The sequence below is a fragment of the Symphalangus syndactylus genome, chromosome 5 (genome assembly GCF_028878055.3).
Source record: "Symphalangus syndactylus isolate Jambi chromosome 5, NHGRI_mSymSyn1-v2.1_pri, whole genome shotgun sequence".
In the NCBI taxonomy this organism is placed as follows: domain Eukaryota; kingdom Metazoa; phylum Chordata; class Mammalia; order Primates; family Hylobatidae; genus Symphalangus; species Symphalangus syndactylus.
In genome coordinates this window covers 154,040,398-154,062,566 of record NC_072427.2, presented here as the reverse complement: position 1 = coordinate 154,062,566, position 22,169 = coordinate 154,040,398, and the positions used below count along the sequence as shown (strand labels likewise).

General features: G+C 37.4%; 1 protein-coding gene across 39 annotated transcripts in view; it reads left to right on the top strand.

The window, feature by feature from the left end:
- The window catches only part of WNK1 (WNK lysine deficient protein kinase 1), a 158,394-nt gene that overhangs the window by 109,379 nt on the left and 26,846 nt on the right, over positions 1-22,169 (top strand). For 11 of the 39 annotated variants that reach the window (XM_063639830.1, XM_063639829.1, XM_063639828.1 and 8 more), the window contains exons 9-19: positions 5,085-6,323; positions 8,526-8,609; positions 15,803-15,952; positions 17,160-17,618; positions 18,312-18,590; positions 19,283-19,380; positions 19,506-19,668; positions 20,545-20,661; positions 20,993-21,166; positions 21,372-21,429; positions 21,715-21,837. In XM_063639830.1, the coding sequence (XP_063495900.1) occupies positions 5,085-6,323; positions 8,526-8,609; positions 15,803-15,952; positions 17,160-17,618; positions 18,312-18,590; positions 19,283-19,380; positions 19,506-19,668; positions 20,545-20,661; positions 20,993-21,166; positions 21,372-21,429; positions 21,715-21,837 (2,944 nt within the window). The remainder of the gene's footprint in view (positions 1-5,084; positions 6,324-8,525; positions 8,610-15,802; positions 15,953-17,159; positions 17,619-18,311; positions 18,591-19,282; positions 19,381-19,505; positions 19,669-20,544; positions 20,662-20,992; positions 21,167-21,371; positions 21,430-21,714; positions 21,838-22,169) is intronic. The other 28 variants (XM_063639849.1, XM_055281157.2, XM_063639844.1 and 25 more) reach the window with 16 other exon arrangements.

Below are 22,169 nucleotides of genomic sequence, written 5' to 3'. Positions count from 1 at the left end.
GGACACAAGTTCCTTCCCCAGTATATGTTCTTTTGCTTTTTCCCTTTAGTTGGTAACTGTTTTATTACTGATTTATTTTCAGAATCAACTTATAGAAATTATTTCCTGAAACATTTTATGCTTGTATACACACAAACACACACACAATTATCCTATGTCTTACATTAGACACTCTTGCTTCTCATATAGAGAATGTTAAAGTAGATCATCAGCTAATACCCCATTTCTTTTGTTGACCTCAGAGGAAAATAAAATACGTCATCTGCCTCTGAAAGGTATTAGAAAATAAGTAACTTGTCACCGTGTAGCACTTGTTTAGTGAGATCTTTAAGCAGACAGATTTTCCCCTCCTTCTCAGAAAGCTTTTAATCTAAACTTTGTGGAATTCTTGCTCTTCTTTAAATGAAAATCTTTCTCTGTTAAGAAAATACTTCTGCTTATTCTGATTTTTTATCCTGCAGCTTGGAATAAAAGATGTTCATTTGTTTCAGAGTCCGTTTAATCCTGCTTTGGCTAGGTCTCGAAATGAATGGCCACAGTAACACAAATAAAAAACAACTAATATACTAACTTTTTTTTAAACAATCTACTTTCTGTCTTTAAAATAATTAAGTGAGGGTAGGATAGAAGAACTTTATAAAGACTGCACAGAAAATATATTTCTGTGTTCTGACAAATATTACTTGTCAGCAATTCTTGTCAGTTTCTACCTTTAATTGATTTTTTTCTGGATTATTATAATTAGATTTTGCTAAAACTTTTTTTTTTTAAATTTTCTCTTGTCTATACTCATCATGGGGGAGCATTAGGTCTCTATTTTAGAAAGCAAATAGAATGACATGAAGATATTAAGTATTTGAGCCACTAATCTAGCTATATTTATTGATGCTCTAAAAGCAGACGTTCTTGCTTTTTAATGGCAATATTCTATGGAGGTATTATGAAGAATTATTAAATATTGAGAATTTAAAAATTTGTCTAATTCTATTGTCTCATTTCAGGAATGTGGCTTACAATAATATAGACAAATTATAAGTGAAATTTTAGAGATTAGAATAAAAGAAATAAGGCTGGAGAGAAATCAAAACAGGAATGAAACTAAATAATTATATGATGATATTTAAATACTTGCTATTGGAGGGCCACAGATTTGACCCAAAGAATTCTACACAGCCAAGTGTTGGAAATGATAACATAGTTTCATAGTTCACAACATCTAAAAGGAAAATAACAGTCTTATTCAAGACAACCTTTATAGTATTGATCATACTGCCTTATGGCTATATTAAACCCTGTGCCTGAACATTTTTTTAAGTTTGTTTTTTTTTTTTTTTTTTTTTTGACAGCATCTCACTCTGTCTCCCAGGTGGGAATACAGTGGCGTGATCTTGGCTCACTGCAACTTCCACCTCCTGGGTTCAAGCGATTCTCCTGCCTCATCCTCCCCAATAGCTAATATTATAGGCACCCATCACCACTCCCAGCTAATTTTTGTATTTTTTTTTTTTTAGTAGAGACACAGTTTCACCATGTTGGCTAGGCTGGTCTTGAACTCCTGACCTCAAGTGATCCACCTACCTCGGACTCCCAAAGTGCTGGGATTACAGGTGTGAGCTACCATGCCCGGCCTAAATTATTCTTTAGAGATTCAGATTGAAGATATTCTCCCACTGATTACTTTGTAAAAGTACAAAATATTTCCTATATCCAGTTGTGAATTTCTTCCAGAAAGCTAAACTTTTTCCTAGTAGATCATGACTTTTTTACCTTTACAAATAAAGAGTGGCAAGTATAAGAAATACTGTGAGCCAGCAACTTTCCATCTCATGTCTTCTAAAATAGAAATGAGAATCTTTTTCTGAGGTTTCCAGAGATCTTGCAAAATAATCCAATCTTAAAATTCTCTGTATCTTTTAATGTACTTTAAACTAATAGAATTCATTCTTGTTGAATCTTAAGTTTGCCAAAGTTGCAAGCTAATATTCATTGTTTTCCCTGTCTGCACCCTTCAGTCAGTTGGTCATTCTTAAATTCATACACTTGTAACACTTGGTGTTACTTCAGAATATTTAGCGTGATAATTGATCATTATCATGATCATTCATTAAAAAAACCTGCACTTGACTGACAACATAGAATAGTTGTGAATAGTTGTGATCTGTCAGATGTGCTATGTTGAGTTATAGCTCTCAAAAAAAACTGACTTTGTGGAACATTTCTTCATGGAACTATGCCCTGTTATCATTGTACTTTTGTTTATTTTGTTTTCAAAGTACTGTGTTTTTCATGTGTGTGTTTGTTTTCTGTTTAGCCTTGTCGTGGCCGTAGCATGTCGGTTTGTGTTCCCCATCTTTCTGCTGTTGCCTCTCTGTCCCGCATCTCTCCCAGTGCTCCTTCCACCCCACCACCAGTGCTGTCAGCACCTCTTTCTCCTTCCCTCCTTCGGACTGCCCCTGAGGAAACTTTTGCTGAAAAGCTTTCTAAAGCATTGGAGAGTGTCCTGCCTATGCACTCTGCCTCTCAGCGCAAGCACCGACGCTCCAGCCTGCCTTCCCTCTTTGTCAGTACTGTATGTAACTGTAAACTTCTGACAAATGAACAATTATTACCAATGAATACATCCAGGCAACAAGAATTTTAATTAAAATTGAATAAAGAACAGGACTAAACTTGGTTATATTATGCTTCTAGGATACCAGTTATTCCTATAGGAAACTTTTTTGTAATAAGGCTTTAAGGGGGAATAAAAAGCAAGGAGGTAATGAGAGAGAATACCTATAATGTCCTTGGCACATACCAGCATGTGTCCAATAAAATTTACCTTTTATTATGTCTTCTTATTTCCTGTTGACATAAAATTCTTTCATTTTCATATTCTAGTTTTAAAAGCATTAATTTTAAAGTTATTGCCTTAATCAAAAGCAAATTTTATCAAACATTACCCAAACATTTTTTCTTCTCACTTTATTCTAAGGAGCCACTAATAAAACTGGATGAGTCCTTTTTTTTTTTTTTTTAATAACCTTAGTCAGCAAAGAATAACCTTGGAGTGAACATTTATTTTAATTTAATCATTTATGTAAGATGATGTATCAGCAAACCAAAGAGCTACATAATGTTCCCCAATGGAAGTATTTTTTCCTTAGGTTTCAACCTAAGGTGGGACTGTAGCTCTAATGAATACATTAGATACATATATAGTATGTATGACTTTCTTTGGCTCCATTAATGTTTATAAAAGATCTATCTTTTAAAATTATTTTAAGCATGTGGGTCCTTGCTGCTGCTTTTCCAAATAAAGGATATAGTTAACTTTCTGAACTAGCAACCCCAGAATTTTCAGATTTTTACTTAGGAGAATGAAGAACTGTACAGTGTGATGGCTTTGAGACATACCGTGAGTAAATAACAATAAAATGAGCAAAAAAAAAAAAAAAAAAATGAGCATTCTGATTGAAAATAGAAATCCTATTTTAGCTATTGTGAACAGTTGATCTACTTTGCCAGCTTGATAAGGATCTTCCCTGTGGAAGAATGAAACTGAATTCTTTTAAAAAGGGGAGTCTGTGATAGTGAATTCTTACTATTATTTACTTATTTATTTATTTTTTGGAGATCGAATCTTGCTGTGTTGCCAGGCTGGAGTGCAATGGCACGATCTTGACTCATGGCAACCTCCGCCTCCTGGGTTCAAGTGATTCTTCTGCCTCAGCCTCCCGAGTAGCTAGGACTACAGGCGCATGCCACCACACCCAGCTAATTTTTGTATTTTGGTAGAGATGGGTTTCACCATGTTTGGCCAGGATGGTCTCGATCTCCTGACCCTGTGATCCACCCCCTTCAGCCTCCCACAGTGCTGGGATTACATGCGTGAGCCACCGCGCCCAGCGGATAGTGAATTATTATAGTGTATATTGTTTGCATTTGTCAAGCTGTGTTTCTAAATTTAGTCTTAAATCTAGAACTGCTTCTTGAATAAAAAGTGCTATCAAATAAAATTGGCTGTCACTTATATTACCCTTTTCAGTTGATTAGAACACCAGGATGTCAGAATCAGAAAGTTCATGGTTACAGCCAGGCTCAGTGGCTCACGACTGTAATCCTAGCACTTTGGGAGGCTGAAGTGAGCAGATCACCTGAGGTCAAGAGTTCGAGACCAGCCTAGCCAACATGGCAAAATGTGTCTCTACTAAAAATACAAAAATTAGCTGGGCGTGGTGGTGCACGCGTGTAGTCCCAGCTACTTGGGAGGCTGAGGCAGGAGAATCCCTTGAATCCAGGAGGCGGAGGTTGCAGTGAGCCAAGATTGTGTCACTACACTCCAGCCTGGGCGACAGAGGAAGACTCCATCTTAAAAAAAAAGAAAAAAGGAATTTCATGGTTATGCAACTCTTATTTAGGATCAGAAAAGTGGACGTTTTGTGATTTAATTCTGTAATGCTTCATGTAGTAAAAATATAGTAAAACTATTAATCATCTAGTTTGGGAGAGATAGGAGAAAGACGTTACTGTCACTAGTTAAATTATATATCTTTTACTATCTACCAAAAATGTCTTCTGATTTCTGGTTAGAAGGCATACTGTTAATTGATAAGAAAATAAAACTGAAGGCCTCTAACATATCACAGGGTAATAAGAATATAGGGAAAGTTCAATAGTTTAAATTAAAGCACACTTCTTACAGTATAGAACTAGTCGGGCTTTTATGCCTTGTTTTAGTTCTTACTCTTCTTTTTCTGTTGATGTAATTTACATTAATGCTTAAGGGTGAACTTTTTAAGTGTGGGTAAAAACAAAATAATTACTTACAAAGTTCAATTCTTCCATTTCCTTTGAGAGAGGAAAGTTATGGAAAAGCAGCTCTTATCTAAAGCAAAGAGCCCACAGATGGATTTCATTGGCCCTGGATGTATTTAATGGGTTTTTACTATGCACATAATTTCCAGAAGCATTGTTATTTATTTATTAATTATAAATTTAGTGTAACCATTTCATAGGGTTACACAGAACTACCCAGTTGTGCATGTCTGATGTAATTTCACATATGAATGTATGAATTACTTGTCTTATTCATGTTGATACAGCCTCAGTCCATGGCGCATCCGTGTGGGGGGACCCCAACATACCCAGAATCACAGATATCTTTCCCAACTATTCATGAACGTCCAGTTTCTTTTTCACCACCTCCCACCTGCCCACCGAAAGTAGCCATTTCCCAGCGGCGTAAGAGCACCTCCTTCCTGGAAGCCCAAACTCACCACTTCCAACCCCTGCTGAGGACTGTTGGCCAAAGTCTTCTTCCACCTGGTGGCAGCCCAACTAACTGGACACCAGAGGCCGTAGTTATGTTGGGTACTACAGCCAGTAGAGTAACTGGAGAGTCATGTGAGATACAGGTCCATCCTATGTTTGAACCATCTCAAGTTTACAGTGACTATAGACCTGGACTAGTACTTCCAGAAGAAGCTCACTATTTTATTCCTCAGGAAGCAGTGTATGTAGCTGGGGTACATTACCAGGCCCGGGTGGCAGAACAGTATGAGGGCATTCCATACAACTCATCAGTACTGTCAAGTCCTATGAAACAGATACCTGAACAGAAGCCAGTACAAGGGGGCCCTACTTCAAGTTCTGTCTTTGAATTTCCATCTGGACAGGCTTTCCTGGTAGGACACCTTCAGAATCTAAGATTAGATTCTGGATTGAGTCCAGGATCTCCCCTCTCTAGTATTTCTGCACCTATCAGTACAGATGCTACACGTTTGAAATTTCACCCTGTCTTTGTTCCTCATTCTGCGCCCGCTGTGTTAACTCATAACAATGAGAGCAGAAGCAACTGTGTATTTGAATTTCATGTTCAAACACCAAGCTCCTCTTCAGGAGAAGGAGGTGGAATTTTACCTCAGCGTGTTTACCGAAATCGGCAGGTTGCAGTGGACTTGAATCAAGAAGAACTGCCTCCTCATTCAGTTGGATTACATGGCTACTTGCAGCCTGTGACTGAAGAAAAGCATAATTACCATGCCCCAGAATTGACCGTTTCTGTGGTAGAGCCTATCGGACAGAACTGGCCAATAGGAAGCCCAGAATATTCCAGTGATTCCTCACAAATCACTTCTTCAGACCCCAGTGATTTTCAGTCACCTCCCCCTACAGGGGGAGCAGCTGCACCTTTTGGCTCTGACGTCTCATTACCCTTTATCCATCTGCCTCAGACAGTGTTACAAGAATCCCCACTTTTCTTCTGTTTCCCCCAAGGAACCACATCTCAGCAGGTCTTAACTGCCTCATTTTCTTCAGGAGGATCTGCACTTCATCCACAGGTTATAGGAAAACTTCCACAATTATTTTAAACTACCCTCCCTTGCACCATAACATTTAAATTTTCTATTCCTCATTTCCCTGAATCATGGATTTTGGAGAAATATTGTTTAATTTTATCAGTAGAGTTTCCCCATCTTTGGGGGGGTTGTGAACTACATATATGTATTTAAAAACAAAATATGAGAGAAGCTACCTGATTTATCTATTGTATGTGAAAACCAGTGGAAAAAACACAAAAACTAGAATTTTAGTCATTCATCAAAATCATCGACTTCTATCCCATGCACGTTATTTTCAACCAGTAATGAAAATGCAAGTGTATATAATGTATGGTTGACCCAGCATTATTTAGGAATATAAATCTTAAGTATTACTTTCTTCCTCCAAACAAGTTTTTAAAAAATAGGATAAATTTTTTTTCTATAAAATATAAAAAATGGAAAATAGAGAATGCTGTTTTTGGAGTAATATTAATAATACACAGAATTTTCATTAGTGTAGAAGGATCTAAAAAGACAAAATATATCATGGGAATAAAAAAAGATAGAAAAGGAAACAGTTTAGGAATTTGCCTTAACAAATGAAAATGCCTTTTTAAAATGGCATCAGTCAAGCAAGTTGCTGTGTATTATATGTCCAACTAAAATGCTAATTCATAAAATTAAGGACTGATTCTAATTTCTAGCAGCTAACAATCTAGTGAGTGGTGGGCTTTTTTTTTTTGTTACAAGAATTTGTGATATGTTGCAAGCTAAGGAACAGTAGACATCTCAGGCCTTGTATTTTCCTCGACAAATTTAATTTTAGTTATTTATGTGTATGAGCATATACACACTTAGCAAATAAAGACAATATAATGAATGTAATAGAATTCAAAAGTACAGTCAGTGTTTACTGTTTCGTATATTCATTTGGTATATTTTATCAAATGTGTACATCTTGTAAAATCTACATAGAAGACTATGCAGTTATATATTGAAGACATTTGGATACCCTACATATTCTACTCTTTTTAAAAGTACTATGTGGTGTTCTTCCTACTTTCTTCCTATGTTCTTCCCTCATCAGGAACATAAACAACTCCCAAAATGTGCACAAATTATCAATTATTTAGAGTTGTACTAAGACACAAAAAGATGTAGAAGCTTGACAACTATACATGGGCATGCAGTATATTCACATCAGTATTCAAGTTGCAGCCCCTATTATAAATTTTAATGTATTGCCAGTAATTATCCTTTAGACTTTCCAAAGTAAAAAAAACCAGCTAGTTAATTTATAGACGTACTACAGAAGGAATCAATACTTATAATAGTTAAGCTGCAGTGGAATGTGATATTATATCCATGTAAGCTTTAAGGAACCCCTTGTAAACTGAAATGGAATGACAAAAGTGGTAGCCTTTTCATTTCGTTAACGTACCTATATATAGTCCTGCATCATTTCTCACTTTCTCATTTGTTTTAATTTGGACTTCTCAATAATCAGAACAGTCTAGTTGGGGTTTCTCAGACTCAACACTGTTGACATCTGAGGTTGGATAATTCTTTGTTGTGGTGGGCTGTTCTATGTATTGTAGGCTATTTAGAACATCCTTGGTTTATACCTCCTAAATACTAATAGCAGCCATCTCCCTCAGTTGTGACAACCAGAAATGTCTCCACATATTGCCAAGTGCCCCCCCTAGGGGTGGCAGGATTGCTCCTGGATAGCAATGATCGCCCTAGGTACTTAGCAGTTGATGATAACAGATTTTTTGATACTTTTGATAAAAGTCATTGTGGCACTACAAGAAGTATTACCAAATTAGCATTACCAAATACCTTTCTTTAATTTTTCAGATAAATTTCAGATTGATAGTATTAACACTTTGTTCCTGATTATTGTATTTCTAATAACAAATTTTATTATGAATCTGACTATTCTAGCCAGCTAAAATTACAGCCTGAGCAGCATTGACAGCTTAGGTTTTCACTATCAGTGGGTTTTGCATGGGTTGGGATCAGAACATGTTGTGTGGTATGATCCTTCTCTAAATTTTTCTTACAAAAGATGACCCAGAGGCTTCTCCCATACATAATCAGGTTAATGTTTCATTTTGATCAAGCAAACTCTGAGGAGATTAAATATTCATTGCAAAAGCCTGACCTCTATACACTTTAGGCCTTCTCTAATTTGTTGTGTTCACTTCTTTCCTTCAGGCACAGGGGCAGAGCCAGGGTCAGCCATCCTCAAGTAGCTTAACAGGGGTTTCATCTTCCCAACCCATACAACATCCTCAGCAGGTGAGAACAATGCATTGCAACATTTTATGAATTAGCAGTGGCCAGAACACTATTTTAACTTTTGTGATTCGTTATATAAATGGCCTGCTAAGTTTTTGAAAGGAAAATTAAGAGGCATACCATATCTTGTGTTCAGTAACAAAGAAAAAAAGACTTTTCTGTGTTTCAGAAAAATCTCTTTTGTTTAATATACTTTTGAACAATGTAGTAGACATACATTATTACTGATGTAATTATCTTTTTTTTTTTTTTTTTTTTTTTTTGCGACAGAGTCTCGCTGTCGCCCAGGCTGGAGTGCAATGGCGTGATCTCGGCTCACTGCAGGCTTCGCCCCCTGGGGTTCACGCCATTCTCCTGCCTCAGCCTCCCGAGTAGCTGGGACTACAGGCGCCTGCCCGCCACCTCGCCCGGCTAATTTTTTGTATTTTTAATAGAGACGGGGTTTCACCGTGTTAGCCAGGATGGTCTCGATCTCCTGACTTCGTGATCCGCCCGCCTCGGCCTCCCAAAGTGCTGGATTACAGGCGTGGGCCACCGTGCCTGGCCGTAATTATCTTTTTAAAAGAGGATTCTACACTTTTTTTTTTTTTTTTTTTTTTTTTGGCGACAGAGTCTCAGTCACCTAGGCTGGAGTGCAGTGGTGCAATCTTGGCTCACTGCAACCACCACCTCCCAGGTTCAAGCAATCCTCCTGCCTCAGCTTCCCACATAGCTAGGACTATAGGTGCCTGCCACCACACTCAGCTAATTTTTGTATTTTTAGTAGAGACGGGGTTTCACCATGCTGGCCAGGCTGGTCTCAAACTCCTGACCTCAGGTAATCCACCCTCCTTGACTTCCCAAAGTGCTGGGATTACAGGCATGCACCACCTCACCCAGCCTGGATTCGACACATAATTTATAGTATAAAGAATATGTCATTCCTTTTTTTTTTTTCCACTGCTTGCAGCAGTGATTTGTCATTACCTTCATTGTGCTTGCCTCTACTAATCCTGCACTTCTTTTTAATTATTTCTAATCTGTAGAATGATGTGTAAGGTTTTACGCTAAGAAGCATCTAATGAAAGCCTAAGAACAATTACTTCAAGAACATTTATTTATTTGTTTTTTTTTTTTTTTTATTTTGAGACAGCCTTGCTCTGTTGCCCAGGCTGGAGTGCAGTGGTGCAAGCTTGGCTCACTGCAAGTTCCATCTCCTAGGTTCAAGCTATTCTCATGCCTCAGCCATCCGAGTAGCTGGGACTACAGGCGCGTGCCACTATGCCCAGCTAATTTTTGTATTAGGTTCTACTTATGCCTGGCTAATTTAGTAGACATGGGGTTTCACCGTGTTGGCCAGGCTGGGCTTGAACTCCTGACCTCAAGTGATCCACCCGCTTTGGCCTCCCAAAGTGCTGGGAGCCACTGTGCCCAGCCAAAATATTTTTAACTTTTGTTTTGGGGGGATTGTTCCAGAAAGTTCAAGGAATTCAAGAGATTAGTATAATCCTGATACATCCAACAGTAAAACTGGTAATTCTAAAATTAAATATTTATAGTGTATCACTGATATTAGTTAATAGTAATTATTTGCAAGGGAATAATGCATTTTTGGCATAATTGAATACTTATTAGCTATTCTACATAAAATTGTAGCCACTATGTATGTAATGCAAACTTCCTAATGTTAGTTCCCCATGTGGGTTTTTTAATCACCAAACTCTAAACTGGTTTCTGTTTCTATTTGTTTTTTAGTTTTGAAACAAAGTTTTCATTCTTAATTACAAATGGCCCCTTTTCAGTCCAACATATGGTCATGTAGTCATTCGATACTGGTTTAAGATCAGGAGTTGCTTGTACAAGATGAAAATCATTTAAAGGCACTTTCTACAGAAACAGTTGATTAGTTTGGTTATACATGCATTCACTCCGTGATCAATACCTCTGTAGAACTGAAGGGCTGAGACTTATATGCTTTGTTTTGCACCTGTCCTTTCTTCCAAACAAGACTGGTTAAATTCAAGTAAACATATTTTTGCCAACCTTAACAAAAATCTGTTTTATTCTATTAACAGTTCCTAATTAGAATGCAAATTACAAGTCACATAAAGCTGGTTGAGAACGCAGGTACTGAGTACTAATCTCCTAAGTTGCTTATCTTTGGATATAGACAAACACCAGTGAACTGAGCAAATTGTATGTGCTCTGTTTTTTCTTTTCCAAAGGAAGTGGGTATATGTCTTGTATTTGAGGATATATATGTATACTTACTACCAAATGAAGAAGATAATAAAATAATTCATTGAGTTTCATGTTAAGAAAGAGTGTGAGGATAGAAGAGAGCAGTACCATAAATGTCAGGTTAAAAGAATTAGGTAGCTACCTCTCCAGGAGAAAAAATATGGCTAAATGCTATCTTTACAGCAGGAACAAAAATTAGTTTTTGTTTCAGTGATGTTTTTGTTTTTGTTTTAGATACTTTCATAGCATGTGTTGTAGAATCATAAAATTGAGCCCTCGATATATATAGGAAGTGTATTCAGTCTAGAATAATTAACTTCTCCAAAGTCACCTAGATAATAAGGGAGCTACAAATTATAACCCAGAATTCAAGATTCCTAGAATAGTATTGTTTCTTCCATTTTGAATAAAGTTCTACAGGGACTTAATGATTCTGCAAATGTACCTCAGAAGCTGTCTTTATTTGTTTTAATTATTGGAGTTCCACATTTGAAAAAAGAAAGGTTGAAAACTTTTTGTACTATATGAATAGTCTATTTTTAGACATGATTTTTGTTTTACATACTTTCAGGTCCCAATCCCACCTTAGAGAACCATATCTCTTATTTTAGTGAGGAAAGAAATATACTTTTGCTAAAATTTACTTTATTTCATGCGTTTCTTAAACATAGTAAATGAGGAATTACTTTTTTGTGTGTTTTTATAGGGTCTCGTATAGTGATATGCTAGATCTTAACAAGGTACCAAAAATAGCTGCCTCCTGCTGAAAAGCTTTATGACCACAAACAAAGTTGTGAACTTTGTCAGACACAGTGCCAGCTACTTGGAAGGCTGAGGCAGGAGGATCACTTCAGCCCAGGAGTTCAAGGCTACAGTGAACTATGATAGTGCCACTGCACTCCAGCCTGGGCAACAGCGCATGACCTATCTCAAAAAAAAAAAAAAAAGCACTGAAGTTGTGAACTACCTACCCTACTATCCATAAAGTCTGTTTGAACTGGTTTCATGAGGCAAGCTTGGGCAAAGCATGATGCTAAACCGTTAAGCTAGACCACCCCTGCCTGGCTGAAGTGCTGATTATTAGTCAGTGAGACTGTGCACAGCAGATCATCATGTACTTCTGGTATATCCAGAGGTGACACTTCTCCCCAAATGCTCTAAGATATAACATTAACCATTAGCCATTGTAAACAACTGGTTTGGAGATCTCTTTAAGATGTTAATACAAGGGTTACTGTCATAGATGCCTCTCAGTTATCTTAAGCAAAGAAATAACTTGTCCATAAAACTGCTCATTTTTGACAGTCCTTTCAGCTTTTTTTCCTAATTGAGTTCAGATACTGAAGGTCTACCAAGATGGACCAGGTATGACTACTTTGAAAGAGTCTAAATAATATAGTAAATATATATGTAAATTTCTAAAAAATAAGGATAATAGCTAATATTAAAGTGCTTTGTACATTGTACCTACATTCTCATTTAATTGTTTTAAGAACCCTATAAGTATAGATGCTATAATTATTTCCATTTTACTGATGGGAAAGCCGAGATCTGGAGAAGGTGAGTAGTTTACCCAAACTTACAGCTTATAAGAGGTAAAAACAGAATTTAAATCCAAATAATCTAATTCCACAGCTCACCGTTTGACTACTACCCAATTATGTCCAAAAAAAGGGAAGAAATTAACATCTCTCCCAAGCAGGAAAGGGAGTATCAGGAAGACTTTAGGAAAAAGGAGCCATTTGAAATGGACTTTGATTATAAGTTAGACTCAGATGTAGATATAAAGAATATTCCAGGCCAGAAGATAAAAAAATTAAACTGTGAGCAAAGTGAAAGGCCCTCAGATAGAAAAATAGGGGACAAAAACAAATGTGCCTTTAGTTTGGTTTAACTAGAGCATAAATATGTGAAGGTATAAGTTCAGGAAAGAGTTGATAGAGTCTAAATTTTGATATGAGCATAATTTTGAATTAAGGAGGATGTATTGGGGGCTGGGAGCATATGATTACCATATGTCCAAAGATAACATGGGAATTCTTCCTCAAATTTATCCTTTAGAAAAGAGGGGAATCACCAGGTATTCAGACCTTTATCGTACTCTCATATTACAGGGTTTTCACTGTCTTTTACTTTGAACAACAGCAAACCAAAAAAGGTTAATGAAATAAAATGAAACAGGTGAGAACAAATGTGCCTGCAAAGACTTTAGCTCATGTAGTTAGAAATGTTTATTGAGAACATCAGACAGAATTTTTTTTAAGCAATAAATATAAATTTAGTCCTTAGTCTCAGCAATATGACTTCAGTATTCTGGGGGGGACTGTATGTGATCTTAAACAACTGGTTTAAAGATCTCTTTAAGATGTCAATATAAGGGTTACATGAATAAAAACCTATAAGAGAAATCCAAAAAAAAAATCTAGTTATTTTAATGTTATGTAAATAGGTGCTTTTTGCTGCACATTTTACCTGAAGACACAACTTAGAGGGAATGTGTTATGTTATGCCAGGAAACTGCAGGAGCATTCATAATTTAGCTTCAGTGAAGGTAAAGATGCTGGTGTCTTTACCTATGAAGAGTTTGGGGGAGAGGGAGCAGTATTTCTGAATTAATATATTTAATGTGCAATCTTATTTAGGTGTGTAAATTAATGAGTTAGATAATTATAGATATCTCATTCACATTCCTTAAAGTTTAAATATGTTCAAGTTGGCAAATAAAAAAGGCTTTCTGGTTTTTTAGTTCCTTTTTCTCAGGTGGGAAATTAACAAATTTGTCTTATATTCAGAGCACCTTTAGAATTGGCTACATGTGATATATCTTAGTTTGCAGAAAATAAATTTCATATAATTAAGCAGCCATTTCTGCTTTTTTAAAAGTTAAAATAAGAATACATTATGAGAGGCCGGGCGCGGTGGCTCACGCCTGTAATCCCAGCACTTTGGGAGGCTGAGGCGCGTGGATCATGAGGTCAGGAGATCAAGACCATCCTGGCTAACATGGTGAAACCCCATCTCTACTAAAAACACAAAAAATTAGCCGGGCATGGTGGCAGGCGCCTGTAGTCCCAGCTACTCAGGAGGCTGAGGCAGGAGAATGGCGTGAACCTGGGAGGCAGAGCTTGCAGTGAGCCAAGATCGTGCCACTGCACTCCAGCCTGGGCAACGGAGCAAGACTCCGTGTCAAAAAAAACAAGAATACATTATCAGAAATAATTAAATAGGAATAAACCAAACATGACTGCTGTTGCCATTATATTTTAGCATTCTTTTGGTAATTTTAACTGATGTAAATATAAGAAGAGCAAAAATATTATTTGTAGATTATCACCTACAAAATCTAAGACACTTATTAAGGTGGCAAGATACATAATGTACAAATAAATAGCTTATCTTTATACCAGCAGTAACCAATTAGTTGTGTGGATATACCAGCACATACGTAAAAGGCTGTTGGTTGCAGCATTAAGTAGCAAAAATGAAACAACCAAAGTGTTTATCATTAGGAGACGGATGCCACTTAGAAATTAAAGTAGTATGCTATAGAACACTATGTATAGTAAAGGCATGTTTTTATTTTGTTTATTTTAACAAAAAAAGAAAACTGTGAAAATGGAAACTGAAAATGGCCACTTACGCATAGAAAAAAATCCATGAAGGTTTGCACCAAACAACTAATAGTGGTTACCTCTGGAGAATTAGGGCTATTTTCATTAACTTTATAATATGATGTACTAGTTAAAATTTTTATTACAAGCAGATGTTGTATTAAAGAAAAATACAAATTAGGTATTAGAGGATCTTGAAAGTCAGCCATAAACTTCTTTTTTTTTTTTTTGGAGTCAGAGTTTCGATCTTGTTGCCCAGGCTGGAGTGCAATGGCGCAATCTCGGCTCACTGCAACCTCCGCCTCCTAGGTTCAAGCAAGTCTCCTGCCTCAGCCTCCTGAGTAGCTGGGATTATAGACATGCGCCACAATGCCCGGCTAACTTTTTGCAATTTTAGTAGAGATGGGGTTTCTCCATGTTGGTCAGGTTGGTCTTGAACTCGGGACCTCAGGTGATCTGCCCGCCTCGGCCTCCCAAAGTGCTGGGATTATAGGCGTGAGCCACCGCACCCAGCCTCAAGTTTTTATTTGTTAGGCAGAAGGGGCAGTACTCTAGGGGTCATAGTCCTGTTTTGTTTGGTTTTGTTTGCTTGATTTATTACAGAATTTAGTATTCGAGTACAGTTATGTTCCATGCATTAAATTAGGTGTCTAATTACATGCCATGCATTAAATTACACTTGAGTGCCTAGTACATAGTAGATTCCCAGGTGTCATTGCCTTTGCCCCACTTTGAGTTAAAAAATAATGTCCTTGTTTCAAAAAGAGAAGCTTCATTTTTGTAATAAAATAAGCAATCTAAGGCATTAACAGCTAGTAAATATTAACGCTAAAATTTGAAAATGTCTGTTACTCCAAATCCAGTGCTTTCCTCACTATTTTGTAGCTCTAATCAAAGCTATTCTTCAAGCATATTAATTATACAGTTGATAAAATAGGGTAAGGAAAAAAGATTAAAGGAAGCCATTGGATCTATCTGATATAGGTGCCAAAGTGAGAGTTGATGCCAAGAGATAGGGAAAAGGGAATGGCAGGGATGGGATGGGGAAAGGAACTGTCTGGATATGTAATCTAAATGTCTCTGTAAAGACCTGTTTTTGGGGTGAGGGAGATAATTGGGTGAAGAGCCAATGGTAACTCGAGTATTAAAAGATTGGTTAATTGTTCCTGGTGGCACCATCACAAAGAACATCAGAGGGAAAACAAATATATAATGGAAATTGATAAATTTGGGTTTGTGCATGTCTTGATTACCAAAATCATCATTATTTACAGACACTGAAGGCTTTAGGTAAACCTGCTTCCTTAGAAACATGCTGTTATTGATGTGAAATAAAACTGAATCATTGTGTTTTATTCTTAGCAGCAGGGAATACAGCAGACAGCCCCTCCTCAACAGACAGTGCAGTATTCACTTTCACAGACATCAACCTCCAGTGAGGCCACTACTGCACAGCCAGTGAGTCAACCTCAAGCTCCACAAGTCTTGCCTCAAGTATCAGCTGGAAAACAGGTAAACTTTTTTTTTTTTTTTAAACAGGTAAACTCTTAATTTCTGAAAGGATGCTAAAAGGGATCTCCATGTAACTTGTCCTTTCATGTGGATAGACTTCTACCCTTTCTTCTAAGGGTAACCAACCCTTGAAGTAGATTAATCTCATTGCAGAAATGAAGTGAAGATCACCTCATTGGTGCATATGCATTATTTAATGTAAATGGGTACGTTACTGACAGCAGTGACAATCCAAAGTTTCACTTTTAGTCTTACCAGTCCAAAACCGATTTAACAGGTATTAGAAATAATAGGTTAAATAAAGGCGCTCTAGTAACTGAACCTATGACATTCCCTAGAATTGTGTCAGCTATGTCTGATATTCTAGGTTTGAAACTATACTTTATTTTCATGTAGATTTCTGCACTGTTTACTATGTGGAATGTTTTTTTTTTTCTTAAGTAGTCCTCCTAATCACTTGAAAGTACCCTGTAGAAGGTGTGCTTTTCTGAATGACCTTTTTTCAACTTTATTTTTGAGTACTGTTGTGCATGCATGTGCACAGTGTATTGTTACCCTAGTATTTCATCACATCTGAGATGCTATCAACTTTAAAATGTACCATATTTTATGTACTACATTATCAGTTATAAGGTAGATCCCAATTTCTCACATGTTAAAATGATCAGGTAGTGGAGAGGGATGATTGTATCCTAGAATGAGTGAAATATGTGAATTATACCAATTTTTATTGAGCCATGTTAGACTTAAGAATTTTAGAAATAATATGAATGAAATCTTAATTCCACTGGCAAGGAATTCATTTGAATTCCAGTAACTACTGTAATAGCAGTCATAACTTTAGTGATAGCATTATGGTATATAAAATATATTCCAATAAAGCTGTTAAAAAAAAAAAGCCAACCCCTTGTCTATGGAAGGGTCCTCTTCTATTGCCAAATGCTGAGGCATTAGCAAATATTTCTATGACAAAAAGTGTAGAACAGTAATAGTCTATTTAGCCTCTTTCTCTCCTGCTCTCCTTTCCATATTCTTATGTGGCATATTAACACTAATGTATGCAGGGTTTTGTTGGTTTGGTGTTTTTTTTGTTTTGTTTTTTCCTTCTTTTTGGCTAATACATAAATCTTGCTTTTGGCAGCCTTGCTTTTTTTTTTTTTTTTTTTTTTTTAAAGCCCGTCTGTTTTGTTTTTCTTTACCTTCCCAGCTTCCAGTTTCCCAGCCAGTACCAGCTATCCAACGCGAACCTCAGATCCCAGTTGCAACACAACCCTCGGTTGTTCCAGTCCACTCTGGTGCTCATTTCCTTCCAGTGGGACAGCCGCTCCCTACTTCCTTGCTCCCTCAGTACCCTGTCTCTCAAATTCCCATATCAACTCCTCATGTGTCTACGGCTCAGGCAGGTTTCTCATCCCTTCCCATCACAATGGCAGCTGGCATTACTCAGCCTCTGCTCACATTGGCTTCATCTGCTACAACAGCTGCGATCCCGGGGGTATCAACTGTGGTTCCTAGTCAGCTTCCAACCCTTCTGCAGCCTGTGACTCAGCTGCCAAATCAGGTTCACCCACAGCTCCTACAACCAGCAGTTCAGTCCATGGGAATACCGGCTAACCTTGGACAAGCTGCTGAGGTTCCACTTTCCTCTGGAGATGTTCTGTACCAGGTATTGTGTTAGCTAGCAAAAGAGGGCACCACAGAGTTTGATCCTAGTAGAGCGTCAAGAACATGGAAATCTAATAGTTGAGTGTCAGAATAACTAGAAATAACATGTCAACCAGAGAAGCAAAATAGTAAAATTCTGAGAAAGGATTGGGTAATGATGTTCAGTGATTCCTGATCCATTTTTCTCAAGACAGTTCTTCAGAGAAAAATGGTTCTCTCAGTATTCAGTGTAAGCTGAATGAATGCTAGATGTGGTTAATAGTACACCTGGCAACTTTTACATATATGGGTAGAATAAATAGAATAGCCAACATGGTATCAACGAAAAGCTTCAGGGTTTAGATTGGGAAAATTAGCATTTCATGATATGACTGTTATGTGGAAGAATTTTTGCATTTTTCCATTTAAGATTGGCTAGGAAGAAATTGTGTTCCTCCTATTTAAATCATCTCTAGGTGAAGATAACCAACAATAAAGTATTATTGTAGAGTCCTGCCTCTTCTGTTGGAACCAGTCTACTACTTCATTTCAAGAATGTGGTCTTTATATGCCCGTTAGATTATTAGAAGGAGATTGGCTACTGTTCTTCTTTGCTGTGTGCTTTTTTTTTTTTTTTTTTTTGCATGTCTTGCTGTTTTGCTAATTTAATGACCCCCCAACCTGCTCTAACTCACCTTCCTCATTTCTGTCACAGGGCTTCCCACCTCGACTGCCACCACAGTACCCAGGAGATTCAAATATTGCTCCCTCTTCCAACGTGGCTTCTGTTTGCATCCATTCTGCAGTCCTATCCCCTCCCATGCCGACAGAAGTACTGGCTACACCTGGGTACTTTCCCACAGTGGTGCAGCCTTATGTGGAATCAAATCTTTTAGTTCCTATGGGTGGTGTAGGAGGACAGGTTCAAGTGTCCCAGCCAGGAGTGAGTTTAGCACAAGCCCCCACTACATCCTCCCAGCAAGCAGTTTTGGAGGTAAATAGAATTACTGCGTGTTTATATATAAAACATATATATATAATTGGACAAAAATGATAAAGGAGAAAGAAACATAGGCTCCCCTGGTTTAGAACTTATTTGGAGACCATGTCAAACTAACTTGTGCACGACTTTTTCTTACAGCAGAATGAAATGCCATTGTGGGGTCCTTGTTTCCACTGGCTGTTCTGTTGGGAAGTGAGTGTGCCTTGGAAAAGATTAACCCTATTAGCACTTCACTTCTTTAGCTAGTACTTTAGCCATTATTCTTGTCCTTTCACAAACTTTTTCCATTGGCAGTCATAAGAGTATTACCCTCCTGTGCTCTCAGCAATCATTTTTGCCCTGCTAGGAGAAGATCTGAATTCATCTTTGTACTATGCACTGTCTGCACTATTGCACACTCTTGGTAAGATGCTGGCTGCATGGCAAGTTGTAGGTTCACACTGCCTAGCAGATATGTTGGCTGACTTCATACCATGCAGTCTATACCAGAGACTAGCTTTAGAAACGTTCTTTGGAATTTTAAGACCATTATCTCTAGATGCTGAATATTGAGAATTTACTAGTAAATTTAGTGCTTCTAGGACTTAGTGGGGAGGGATAAGGAAAAAAATAAGTAGATTATTGGTGATAGTGAATGATAAATATATTACTACCAAGATTTGAATTATCTTTTCGATTCACAGAGTACTCAGGGAGTCTCTCAGGTTGCTCCTACAGAGCCAGTTCCAGTAGCACAGCCACAGCCTACCCAGCCGACCACTTTGGCTTCCTCTATAGACAGGTACGTAAAACTAGAATTCTCCTTTCTTGACTGGTAAATAAGATGGTATGAAACGCCAAACTATCAGACCTTTAAATCTCGTCGTATTATAAACTGCACTTTTTTTTTCTTTTTAAATTTCAAAGTGCACATTCAGATGTTGCTTCAGGTATGAGTGATGGCAATGAGAATGTCCCATCTTCCAGTGGAAGGCATGAAGGAAGAACTACAAAACGGCATTACCGAAAATCTGTAAGGAGTCGCTCTCGACATGAAAAATCTTCACGCCCAAAATTAAGAATTTTGAATGTAAGTATTCCTGATTTGTGAGTTTCGTGTTGTTAAAGGAATTTGACACTGAAAAAGATTTTAGAGGTCATCAAATCCAAACCACTCACTTCATAAAATAAAGATAACTATCTGTGTGTGATAATTTATTTATTTATTTATTTATTTATTTAAGACGGAGTCTCGCTCTGTCCCCCAGGCTGGAGTGCAGTGGCATGATCTCGGCTCACTGTGATTGCAGTGCCTCCTGGGTTCAAGCGATTCTCCTGCCTCAGCCTCCCAAGTAGCTGGGACTACAGACACACCCCACCACGCACGGCTAGTTTTTGTATTTTTAGTAGAGACAGGGTTTCACCATATTGGTCAAGCTGGTTTCAAACTCGTGACCTCAAGTGACTCACCTGCCTCGGCCTCCCAAAACACTGGGATTACAGGCACCCAGCCAGATAATTTATACAGTACTCTTCTCGTTTAATGCCCACAGTCTCTTTGACTTAAATATCACATTTTTAGGAAAATGAAAAGGTAGTTCATAAAGCTATGATAGGGCCAGCAGTTAATATCATTTAAATATTTCTTAAGGCTTAGATGAATTGATGAATGTATAGGATCTTATAATTAGCCAAATGATATTCTTATATTCCACATTTCTATGATAAAGCACTACTTATCTTTTAGAAAAAGAATAGAGAGTTTTAGTAAGTAGCTCTAAGGCTAACATCTTCTCAAGGATTTTTCTTGCTGCCAGTTTAAGAGACAAAGTACTAGTGCTCCAAGGAACAGTGATAACATGCTTCCTTAGACATAAAGTCAAGTGCTAATCTGCATTGCTTTTCTGAAATTCAGTAATCAAGCTGAATATGGTCTTTGGAGATGATGTACCTTTTTTCTTTTTAGGTTTCAAATAAAGGAGACCGAGTAGTAGAATGTCAATTAGAGACTCATAATAGGAAAATGGTTACATTCAAATTTGACCTAGATGGTGACAACCCCGAGGAGATAGCAACAATTATGGTATGTCTGCATTTGGAGTTCTAAGTTTTTCCTTAGTACTTGATCTTAATAGCCATTGCTCTAGGCAAATATGCCATATTTTGTAATCCATGTTTTTTTAAAGTTATGCGTTTACTTCAATGTGAATAAAACTAGCACACCCAACCTGTGATTTAGTGATGTTTTTGTCTAGGCTATGTCTAACTAGATATTGAAGTTCTTAGAGAAGAGCTAACTTGAGTACAAAATAAATAAAAATATAAGTAAGTATGCAGATAGGACAGAAGTCATAAAAGTGACATAAAGTTTGAGAAATGACACTAATTAGACTGACATCACATTTCTTTTACAGGTGAACAATGACTTTATTCTAGCAATAGAGAGAGAGTCATTTGTGGATCAAGTGCGAGAAATTATTGAAAAAGCTGATGAAATGCTCAGTGAGGATGTCAGTGTCGAACCAGAGGGTGACCAGGGATTGGAGACTCTACAAGGAAAGGATGACTATGGCTTTTCAGGTTCTCAGGTAGGTTCACCACTCCCATAGTGAAACGTTGTTGATTTAAAATATTTTCATAGTTCTAAATTTGCTATGCAAAATGTCCAGTGATATCATCTGACACCAATGACCAACAACAAACTTTTATGTTCTCTTCACATGTGGCAGTTTGCTTTGCCTAGTCATTGAGATTGCATTTGAGAATGTATTTAATCACTTTTGTTTGTTGTAGAAATTGGAAGGAGAGTTCAAACAACCAATTCCTGCGTCTTCCATGCCACAGCAAATAGGTGAATTTATTTTCTTTCCTTGTTTTTACCTTTGACTTAAGAAGCCATTAGCTGGGCATGGTGGCAGGCATCTGTAGTCCCAGCTACTCAGGAGGCTGAGGCACGAGAATCGCTTGAACCCAGGAGGCGGAGTTTGCAGTGAGCTGAGATCACGCCACTGCACTCCAGCCTGGGTGACAGAGTGAGACTGTGCCTCAAAGCAGTTGTGTGTGCCAATAATGAAGTCTAACAATATTTATAATAATAATGCTATTAAGTTGTGTTTGTTTGTTTGTTTTTGACCAGGCATTCCTACCAGTTCTTTAACTCAAGTTGTTCATTCTGCCGGAAGACGGTTTATAGTGAGTCCTGTGCCAGAAAGCCGATTACGAGAATCAAAAGTTTTTCCCAGTGAAACAACAGATACAGGTAAGGGATTGATTCTGCCACATTGTTATGTAAATTCTACAGTGCCTCTGCTATGTTGAAAGCTTAATCATAAAGCAGTAATTTATGATGACACAGATAATAAAAAAGAATAGAAAATTGAAGTTATAACCAACAGATAAACATATGGGAGAGGGAAATAGATGAAGAATACAGAGGATTACAGAAAAAGCCAAGAAGCATGGCCATACCAAGATACAGCCTGTATAATAGATATTGTAGTATGTGTTTATTTCTGCACTTAGTACTGTTGTCTATGTTTTAAGATTACTCCATATTTTTTATCAAAAACAGATATTTGTGGGAGCTGACTT